Source organism: Mastigoproctus giganteus, chromosome 13 (genome assembly GCF_048544385.1).
Source record: "Mastigoproctus giganteus isolate SK-2022 chromosome 13, ASM4854438v1, whole genome shotgun sequence".
NCBI classification, from domain to species: Eukaryota; Metazoa; Arthropoda; class Arachnida; order Uropygi; family Thelyphonidae; genus Mastigoproctus; species Mastigoproctus giganteus.
In genome coordinates, this window is record NC_143587.1 from 83675996 (window position 1) to 83688015 (window position 12020).

The 12020-nt window shown below is 34.0% G+C and overlaps 1 protein-coding gene across 2 annotated transcripts in view; it reads left to right on the forward strand.

Moving 5' to 3' along the window:
* LOC150076227 (protein arginine N-methyltransferase 6-like) overlaps positions 1-12020 on the forward strand; it is a 235802-nt gene that overhangs the window by 89091 nt on the left and 134691 nt on the right. For both annotated transcript variants that reach the window (XM_090387157.1, XM_090387156.1), the window contains one exon: positions 5510-5557. In XM_090387157.1, the coding sequence (XP_090243283.1) occupies positions 5510-5557 (48 nt within the window). The remainder of the gene's footprint in view (positions 1-5509; positions 5558-12020) is intronic.

The following is a 12020-nucleotide window of genomic DNA, read 5'->3' on the forward strand; positions in this document are numbered from 1 at the left end:
GATCCTGCAATGCTTCTTTAAAGAGTCCATTATTTTCTCCTGAACAGAAGTTAAACTAACAGGTCTTAAACTAATTGCTCGTGTCACCCTTTGATCCCCTTTGTGAATTGAGGATACATTTGCATCTCCAGTCCATGAGGACCTTCCTGTGTCCAAGGATGTTCTCATAATTATGGCTAAGGGTTTGGTTACTTGCTTTGCTGCCTCCTTTAATACGAGGAAGTATCAAAAAGTTTGTACCCTTACCTAGAAATAATAGTCCTAGAAAGGTAACTTCACAGGAAGTTCAATCCTTTTCTATGTACTCTCCATGTATAGTAACATTTCTCCTATTTATGGATCAGTTCTTTAATGCCTTGATTGATTTCACACACAATCATGATTTCACTTCGTTGATGACTTCCTGAATCAAAGCGGCATCCAAGCAGTGGATTCTTCAATTTACACTCAGCATTCATCATTTGTCACCAACCGATCAAAAAAGTTCTTAACATTTGCATTACACAAATCCAACAGTTGGTGAGAACATTGCTTCTGCAAAGGCATCAGCAATCTTGGAACCCATTGTGCAGAGGCCTCAGACATTAGCAGATGGTCATGTAAAATGCTGTGGGCATACCCATAACTAATTCCCACTGTACCTTTCTTATGTTTAACTTCAATTTCTCCTCCACTTTGCTCTCAGTTATTACAAAATCATTAAGCTCCCTGTTAGAATTTAATAAGCTTCAGTCCTCCACTTCCTTACAGAATTTCTCTTGTGAATTCAGATGCAAAGTACTCGTTCAGTTTGTTAGCTATCTGAGCAGAATCATCAAGTTGAACCGGCGCCTCCGTAGCCAGGTAGGCAGGAGCAGTAGTGCATAGCACATGCTTCTTGATTAGACCGGGATTCGAGCCCGTGACCACCAAATACGGAGGATCCGGAAAGGTCAGGGAATGACCACCGCATATCCCCAGAGCAATATGGCCTCAGTTGCTAATGCTCCTAAAAAAAAAAAAAAAAAAAAAAACAAATAACCAAACCAAATCAACAGTTGAACCATTGATATCAAGTGGACCAACCTGATTCATTCCCTTCCTTCTAGAGTTTTTATAAGCAAAGAAGTTTTTTTTCTGTTTTTCTTTGCCAAAAGATTTCTCATAATCTGCCTTTGCTTGCCTAACCTCCTTATTGACTTGATTACAGACTAGCTTATATCTAACATAGGCTTCTGTGTCATCTGATAATTTATATGCATCACTTGCATTTTTCTTCTCTGCTACGAGTCCCATTAGTTCATCTGATATCCATTTAGGCATAAATATTGAACAGTGTTTCTTAGTTGGTATGAAAAGCCTGGTAGCTTCAAAGATTAATTCCTTGATTGCTTACCATTTAGAATTTGCTGTTGGTGACGTAACTGGTTGGTAAATCCCACCATATAGAAGTTAAAAACTGCCTAAGACCACTATAGTCAGGCACCTTTACAAAAGCAAAAACCCTTCCCTTTACCCCTGATATTAGTTACATGTAAATTCCACATCAGTACATTATCACTGCCACCTAGTGGTTCCTTTATCTGCGAATTCTTACTGCACGAATAATCACTGCTGATAATTAGAACAAGAGTGTTACTTGCTCTGGTTGCCTCTCAAACATGCTGCTGTAGAAAACAATCATTCAATAAATCCCCAAAATTCTTGCTAGTGTGCAAGTTACTAACCCATAAGTTCCAGTCAATATCTGGGATGTTAAAATTGCCTGTTATAAGACATTCTGATTTACTGGCCCACTATTTCTCTCTACAATTTTTTGTTATATGCATCAGAGTCATTTGGCCTATAACACGCTCCTTCTCTCATTTTTGCTGTTCCAGTGCTTATGTGACACCAAACTGACTCAATTAGAATGGAAACATGCCTATAGAATTTTTTTTTTTACTGTAAAATTAAAGTTTTTCCATGAAAAAATCTATCTACCAGTGGCAATTTCTCTTTGTTGTTCTCTCTTATCAGGTTATTATTACTGAATATTTGCTCTAGTCTTGCAATTTTTTTATTTATACTCTGGGAGGAGAATGTAAATGGGAAAACTTTGTGTGTGTATAGTGGATTTGAAGTATGCAGCATGTATAACTTTGTACTTTCATGGTACCTATTTGGCTGTGTATTGTGTAAAATACACAAGTTCCTACTTAATTTTTTATATACCTTATATTACGTCACTGCCACTGTCATCAAATCTCTGATCGCTTTTTCAGTCACTTCTAATAGAGATAGAAGGCTAAAACTTTGTACATATTCCTAATTTGTGGGACAATGCATTCTATCAAAATTTGAGCTAAATCTATCAAGCAGTGCACTGTGCATCCATTGCATGTCATATATCGGCTAACTGGATTTTTGGACCTTTTCCCCACTTCTTATCTGTGTTAGAAGGGTGTAATTTTGTAAACAGTCTCTTTTGACGTAATAATGTTTCCAATTAAATTTGCGCTAATCCATCGCGTGGTCCACCGTGCAGCTATTACATGCCTCATATCACTACCTGCTTTACATGGTTGTATGCATGTAATACATACATATAAAGCATGCAAGATTTTATTGTCTATCCTTGCATTGTGTAAAGATATTTTGTTGGTGAAAATCTTTTTTCACATAAATTTTCAGTCATACTTTATTTATAAAAAAAAATGTATGATAATTTCTATTCATAAAAAATAATATAAAAAACAAGTTTTTCAAAAATATACCTTAATTCCAATAAAATATAAGGTGTGGTGTCCTTTACCTTTTTTTAAAATGAGGCATTTTATGTTGCACCTTATATTTTATCAGAATTAAGGTATATTTTTGAATACTTGTTTTTTATATTATTTTTTATTAGCCCTCCTCTTGTTTTGAATCATGTATTACCTAACCTTGAAATTGAAACTTCTTTTTGTGTCATAATTCCATTCATAGTAAACACTGGTTGGCTGAATTTCTCTCTCCAGTAAAAATATTTTTAATTTTATTATTATATATATTTTTTTGAGGGCCACTGATCATCTGTTATGTTTGAGTTAAATGTTAGAATTGCTCTCTCCTTGCTTTTCTTAATAAGAGAATGATAGCTTGCCCAGTATCTGTTACATCCAGAAGAGATAAGTATTATTGCCAGGTCATTTTGATTGACTTTTAGTATGGGGAGATGGTACCTCTATTTATCAGATAATTCGGAGAGCAATGGGTTACATGGTTATGTGGGTTCTTTGATGGGTCAAAGAACCCACATAACCATATGAATTTAAAATAGCTAGTACAGTTGGTCGTCGACTTACGACCGACTTCCGTTCTGACTGACAGGTCGTAAGTCGATCTGGTCGTATGTCGGCCATATATTTATTAACGGTATTTTTTAACCTTTCTAATCTTTTTATCATCTTTATGATTTATTTTTATGATCTTTTATTTTTCATTTTAAATACAGTAATGTTTTTATCTTTTACTTATTACTGATACTGAATATACCTTTGTTTCTACGCCTAGGCTATCTCTCTCTCTCTATGAGGTTAAATTCAAACGTTCTCTACATTTTAATTGGTTTATTATTCATACTGTTTATAAAAAAACAAAACTACAATCTATAATTATATTGTACATAATGTACTGTAAACACAAAAATGCAATCTAAAATTAATGTAAAAATTAATACAAATGAAATTTACAAAATCAATTTTCAATCTTTGCTTGTGCTGGGTTGTGCATCGTCAGGGCCATGTTCTTGGGTTGAGGTAGGAAATGTTTATTTATAGAGACATTATGCAAAGAAAATCTTTTTTTAAAAACGCTTCAACCACCCCGTACTAGCCTGAAAATCTTCTGTGTAATCGTCTCCGGCGCGTGATTTTAAACTGAAACAAACTTCTAGCCTTTGCTTGCACTGTGTGAAGGCTCATGGGTGTATTTTTTTGTATTAAATCTTCCATCCACATAAACAACAATTTCTCCATTTCATGGATGGGTTCCTGTCGTTGTTTGGTTAAAATTGTAGACTTAATAAGTGCAGAACCTTTCACAGCTTCCCGAATTCTTTCTTTGTCCTTAAGTATCGTCAATACCGTGGAATGTGATAACTTCAAGTCACATGCTATCGTATTCACTTTCTTTCCGCCTTCATACTGCTGGATAATTTTCATTTTACACTCTAAATCAATAGTTTTCCTTGACTTTTTAGCTGGCGTATATGTAGATGAAGTCATTTTCCTTTTACTAAACATTTTATGCGTATTTCAGTAGAATTTTAATTAATACACCACACGCAACAGATACTTGAAAGCGACTGGGTGTATGTGAGAGAGAGTGACTGGGTGTATGTGCCTGGTGCTGTCTTCAGGCCTCCCGTCATCGATTAATTAATTTATTATTATTATTTTTTTTTTGTGGTCGTAAGTCGACGACCAGGTGTATTACTGATAATTTTAGCACTTGGATCCCATAAAAAGATTTCGCATTTATTTTCACATTTTGTTATGAAGAGCTTATATTGTATACAGGAATGTGATTTAACATATCTTCTACTTTATTTGTGAATTCATAAGCAGCAGTGATGGAGAGCTTTCTGTACTTCATTATAAATCTTGCATAAATAAGTCTTTTTTTTTTTTTTTTTTTTTTATCAATGGATTTCCATTCTGACAGACTATAGAGTACAACACCTATTTCTGTATGATCCTTTTCATATGAATGCTTTCTAGTCTTCAACTGTTCTGTTTATGTGTTGGAACATTCAGTAATATGAATTCCATATAGCATGAAGGTTGTTAATTCTTCTTTCTTTCTTTCTTTTGCTAATTGTCTTCCTTTTGCAGTTTACGGAGGGTCCTAACAGTCTTTTCCAATTCTCACATTATGATTAATTCTCAGAAATGATTGTAAATGTGATGCAACTTTCTCTTGGCTTTCAGTGGTGCATTTCATCCCACATGTATTAATTGTATTTAACTTTAATATCAGCCTGTCATTCTTTTGGCTGGTATAGAATGTAGCAATTATTACCATTTCTTTATAACAAAAAGTAAGTTCACTGAAGCAGGTTTGTCAGGCCATAACTTCCTAGTCCAGTATAATAGCACCATTCTTTTAGTATCTCTTGGCAGATACTACAAGTAGGAAGATGACTAAAGTTATTAGACCCTCATCCCTGAAATTTCAGTTTTCACAGATCACAGTCAGATAAATACTTGAAGATTAGGTTGACTGTGAGACAGAAGAGGGTATTTTAGATGTTTTTCTCCCCTTTCATGTAAAACATGAATTCACTTTCCCACAACTTAAATGTTTATAAAGATTTTCACAGAATAAAACTATCATGCACCTATATAAAATTAAAGTCATAGTAAATTAAATGAAAACATATGCTTTCATATCTTTCACAGATTTAAAAATCTGTCAAAAAAATGAATTTGACACATTAATTATTGAGAGTAGTTATCATTTGTTTATTTTATTAGTTTTCATACTGTAATATTTTTCTTTTACATAGGAAGTTATACTTCCAGAAAAGGTTGATATAATAATCAGTGAATGGATGGTGAGTATTATACTTTGATATTTTAATGAAAATTTCATCTGAATGAGTTTGGCAGGGCTATAGCCTCAACCTATGTAAAGATTCACTTAATGAAAAGGTTAGTGCAATTGCATCATGTTTTTTCATAAGTGAATTACCAAATTGGAAAAATGGCATTGTTTTTATCATATCTCATATTGTGAATACCTTCACAATGAGTTTTCTGATATTGCACTACCTCGAATAAGTAACGCTTCACCAGTGGAGAAGACTATTGTTACTTATTCTCGGTGGATACCACCATCCAGACAGCTGTTTCAAGGCTATTTGGCCTGTCATCGGTGGGTGGGTTTGGTACCTTGGTGTTACAATAGTGACAACCCAATTATGAGGTATAACTCCACAATATGAGAAAACCAGGTGGTGTATAACATTTTAAACTGAAAGAATTTGGCCGGGCTATACCCTCAACCAATGTAAAGATTCACTTAACAAAAAAGGTTAGCACAAATTGCATCATGTTTTTTTGTAAGTGAATTACCAAATTGGTAAAATGACATTTTTTTTTATCATATCTCATATTGGTTGAGGCTATAGCCTGCCAAACTCTCAGTTTAAACTGCTATACACAGTTTAAACTGAAATCTTCTCTCATTTAGTGGAGTTATACTTCATAACTGGATTGTCACTATTGCAACACCATCATGCCTACCTACCCACCCACCCACCCACCCACCCACCCACCGATGATAGGCCAAATAGCCTTGAAACAGCCATCTGGGTGGTGGTGGTATGCACAGAGAATAAGTAACAATAGTCCTTCTTCACTAAAACTGGTGAAGTGTTACTTATTCGAGGTAGTGTAATATCAGACAACTCACTGTGAAGGTATTCACAATATGAGATATGATAAAAACAATGCTATTTTACCAATTTGGTAATTCACTTACGAAAAAACATGATGCAATTGCACTAACCTTTACGTTAAGTGAAAAGTTAATATAAATATGTAATAAAAATGAAGCAGTTCTCTTCTGTTAGTATTAGAAAATGTTACAATATTTGGCATAATATATAAAGCAGAGAAAAAAAATTCTGAAAGTCCAGGAAGAATTGCCCTAAAACTATAAAGCTGCTCTATTTGGGGTGGAAGATAAACATATATGTGGTGTGATCAAAAAGTTTGGGGACTGAACTAATATATGGGAAATTGCAAAACTTAACTAGCTATTCAGATGGATTTCCCTTGAAGCATATATGCCAAATCAATGTTGCAGAAGCTAAACATATATGTGGTGTGATCAAAAAGTTTGGGGACTGAACTAATATATGGGGAATTGTGAAACTTAACTAACTATTCAGATGGATTTCCCTTGAAGCATATAGGCCAAATCAATGTCGCAGAAGCTATTTTTAAGTTTGTAATTAGGAGATCATTGTTACTTTTTTGAAGTATTTCTGACCAGCAATTCTTTTGGAATTGCAAATAGTATCTGTGGTCAATCTCCTGTTGTTGCCTGTGACCTTTCAAGTGAGCTATCAACTTGGGGAAAAAAAAAAAAAAAAAAAATCACAGGGATCTTAATCCAGTGAGTGTGGTAGTTGGAGAAACATGGTGATGAAGTACTTCATAAGAAATTCATGAATGGAAAGTGCCAAGTGAGCAAGGGCATTGTCGTGATACAGATGCCCACTTTTCTGGCTGTTTCTCTGAACAGCATTGCACAATCATTATAGAACTGGTTTTTTAGTATTCCTGGTTCATTTTTTGACCATACAGGGCAAATTTATACTGAACAATGCCTTCTGAGTTAAAAAATATATATGTATATATGATGAACATGATCTTCAAATTTGATTGAGATTGTCTTGCTTTATTTTGTGCCTTGGAGAAGATGAAGTCTTTTCTTTGAGAGGACTCCTTTGTTTTTGATTCATAGCTATTAACCCATAATTCATTACCAGATGAATCATGGGTAATGATGGAAGAAGCAGAGTGTGGGTCAGCAGCAGCAGGATGTTGATGACGGTCTTCACATGCAAGAACTTGCCATTCTCTGTGATTATCAGTGGGCTCACATCTGGTGAGTATGGGCTTGGCACACCCAGTGTCCTGAGTTGGATATCATCATTCTTCTCTTTCTTTTGGTGATTCCTTTCTACTTCTGACTCTTGTTTCTCTCTCTCTCACAGGGTAATTCAGAAATGTTTTTTTTTTTTTTTGACTGGTGCAGCATAAGCTTCAGGCTTCCTTGCACCATGTGGCTAATAATAATAAAAAGATGTGGGACACATACTTGGCTGAGCAGCATTGCATTCTCAAATCTTGTATTAAATCAATTTTTATGTCTCAAGCATTACCACTTTCACTAGCAACTTCATGGATAATTAGTGATCAGATCACAAACATTGAATCATTGGTTTTTGAAATCAAAGGGCAGCCAGGCCAAGGAACATCTTTCATTGTCAGGCAGCCCTCAAATTTTATGAATCACTGAAAAAGTGCATGAATGACACATAGCATCTTCTCCAAAAGCTATTATTGATATTTATGGGTTTCTTTTGCACTTTTCCCTCATTTGAAACAAAATTTGCTGCAAATTCACTGTCTGGTAAAATATCTCATTTTAAAATCAGACAATGCACATATAACACCTATTCAATGCATGATAATTCACACTGACTGCAATTAAACGGGATTTGTCCCTTACATATCTTCAGATATGTCAGCAAAACATGCCAGGACAAGTTTGAACTTGCTACAATGTCACAATATCAAGATTTGAGGTTAGGCTTTGAACCTTTTGATCATCTTGTATATCCACTCAAACTCATTTGTAATGAGCATGGTTATAACAAGAGTTCGACTATTGTGAGAAAACAGAGAAGGGTTGATTGGAAATGACATATTTTTTGAGTTACATTTCATGGTTAAAGCAATCACAGTAGTTAGAGCTTTACCAGGCATAATGAGCAAATCTTTAAGCTATTACAATAAGCCTAGTCCCTCATATGGCAGTGTGGCTGTACAAGGGACTAAGATCTATTATTGCTTTGCCTGTTTATGATATTTCTTCCTTATTGCTTTCCAAATCCCTGCCATTAGCAATTTATGTATAATCCTTTTAATGATTCTCAGAATATTTTTTAGTGCATTACACTACCACAAAGAGCATGGTCCTCTTTCCAGTGACATAGTGGAAATTCCTGAACACCCTGTGTGACGGGAGTGCTGAAGGCCTATGGAGGGTTCTGATGGTTACCTGTAGTGGTGGGGAGGCAGGATAATTCTGTTACTCACTACCTCGTGTGAATAGAGCATGTCCCATGCTATGGGTGCACATCCACATTTAGCTTTTTGTTCTTTTCCCAATCTGTTAATCCTCTTTTGTACTGTATCTCTTCCCTATTGTTATGGATTCTCAGAAGACCTAGGGAGAGAAATTACTGACAAATTAACCAATGAAATTTTTCTGTATCAGCCTGAAACATTCAGCCTTCAGGTTAATTCGAAACGAAAAATTGAGTGCAAATTTAATCTTTGTGTATGATGTGTATTTTTAAAACTTGAGAGAAACACTTGGAATTTTTAAAAATAATTTTGCTTCTGTAGTTTAGGTTTTGTTGTGCTGCATTGAATTCAGTTTTTTTTTTTTTTTTTTAACCTTGAAATGGCAGGGGAGATAAGAAAAATTTTTGGTAATCAGTGAGGAAAGTGAATTATTTGTGACTTAAGAGAATGGAACAAGCAATGCATCCATTTGCAAAATATTAAGACCAAACTCATCAACTGTATCAATCATTTGGATAAATCAGGAAAGAATTACTAGTGCTTTTTAAAAAACATCATCGTGAAAAAGTTGTGTAGATGTGATAAAAGTGAACTGGATAAGTTGAGTTGGTTTTGAGTTGGTTTACATTAAAAAGAAATTGTATTCCTATTAGTAGCCTTCTACTGAAACTACAAGCTGAAAAATTGGCTCATCAACTTGGATAAGCAGATTTCGTTTGTTATAAATGGGTAGCTTGGCAGATTCAAAAAAATAAATAATATTGTTTATGGTAAGATAAGTGGCTAATCTGGTGGTGTGAATGAAGAAGTGAGTAATGACTGGATTGAACATGTGTAGCCAGATATAAGAAAAGGTTTCTGTCAAAGTGACATTTTTAATGATGATGAAGCCCATGTGTTTTAAACAATAGATTGCCTCCCTGCATGACCCACAAGTTTAAAGGTGAAAAGTGCACAGAGAGTGACTGACTGCTCATATATGTTCAAATATGAGTGGAACTGCAAAAAGACTCTTAGTAACAGCAAATCCAAGATTCTTGGATTTGCCTATTACTAGTTCCAGGATGTTTTAAAAACATTAAAAATTTTCCAGTAATATACCAAAGCTAACAAAAACACCTGGATGACATCCATTGTTGAAGTGTGTAACTGGTTTACATTAAAAAGAAATTGTATTCCTATTGGTGGCCTTCTACTGAAACTATAAGCTGAAAAATTGGCTCATCAACTTGGATAAGCAGATTTCGTTTGTTATAAATGGGTAGTTTGGCAGATTCAAAAAAATAAATAATATTGTTTATGGTAAGATAAGTGGCTAATCTGGTGGTGTGAATGAAGAAGTGAGTAATGACTGGATTGAACATGTGTAGCTAGATATAAGAAAAGGTTTCTGTCAAAGTGACATTTTTAATGATGATGAAGCCCATGTGTTTTAAACAATAGATTGTCTCCCTGCATGACCCACAAGTTTAACAGGCAAATCCAAGATTCTTGGATTTGCCTATTACTAATTCCAGGATGTTTTAAAAACATTAAAAATTTTCCAGTAATATACCAAAGCTAACAAAAACACCTGGATGATATCCATTTTTGAAGTGTGTAACTGGGACAAAGAACTCAAAAAAAAAAAAAAAAAAAAAAAATGAAAGACTTTTACATCCCATTCTTCTCAGTCTAACCAACATCAAACTTGTATTTTTACCACCAAACTAACTTCTCTTCTGTAACCTATGGATCAAGGTGTGAGCTTTAAATGCCATTTTAGAAAACTTTTAATATTGGAAACTGTAGAATCCATTGAAAGAAAGGAAAAATTTCAGTTCTTGATGCAGTCCAATTCATGAGTGGGGCATGGGATAAGGTCACATCACAGACCATCAAAAACTCTTTTAATAAGACAGGTCTAAAGCCCACTGAAGAAAATGATTACAATATTCCATTAATGATGTGGTTGAAGAAACAACTTGGATACTGGATTGTCACGTGTGAATGATTAGGAGCTTGGAGAACAACCTTGACTGCTGAAATGCCAACAGATGAGGACATTCTTGAGGCTATTAGAGAAAAAGAGGCTTTTGAAGATAGCAGTGAGGAAGAAGATTGTGGTAAAGTAATGTAGTTTAAGCCCAGAGGTACAAACTGCTTTGAAAACATTCTTTCTTCGTTTTATGAAACCAGTAACATTGATTCTGAGTTTCGATTTTATCTCAGTAAAATGAAAGACATCACTCATAAATTTTACCTTAAAAGAGGTTTGAAACAAATGACACTGGAAAATTAAAAAAAAAAAAAAAAAAAACAATGTATTATATCAAGACTTTTTTAATAATGAAATTATTTTTCTTGTGAATTATTTATATAGTACATAAATATATCTAATAAATTAATCGTGTAATCATGAGCTATGGTTCATTGTTGTTTTTATTCTTTTTTTCATAAGTACTGTATATATATCTCTGTGTGATAAATGTAGTTAGTAACAGCAAAAGTAACGTATAATGGATATAAAGAATAATAGTAATAAAGAGCAATATTCTTTGGTCTCTTGGATCTTGTTATAAGTGTGTGTGTGTGTGTGTGTGTCATCCCTATTCTCAATGCCATTGTTTTAATTTTTTTCTCTGGTTTCCCTCCCATCCATTGGATCCAGATTTTTACTTTTGGAATTAAAGAACTACAAACACTGCCAAAGTTAAAGTAAACTTAAGTGATTTAAATAGATGATTCAATAAAGAATTTCAGGTCATTTTCAAAGGGCAATGTCAATGATATTATTCAGTGCTCTATTTATTAATAATAGTGCTTTCATTGTGTGCAACAGCTTTGACCAACAGTCAATATCAGCACCAGTTTCACTAAACAAATTTGTATTATTAATCTTGTGCATATTTTATTTGTCTTTCTGCTTTCTTTTCCTTTTTAAACACTTTGAATGTAAACAAATCTGAATGCATGATCCATCATGGCCTTAGTCCTTAGTTGCTCCTGTGCGATAAAAACTAAAATCACTCACTTTTTGTGCTTTTTTTTTTTTTTTTTTAATTGTCATTATAAGTTATAGAAGGAACCTATTCTGTAGAGACAGAATATGTTTGAATAAAGGTGGTATAATGATCTTTGTGAATATTATTGAGGAAACTTTAAGGAAATGGGGTATATGATGCAAACCTAAAATTATTTTCAGGTGATAGA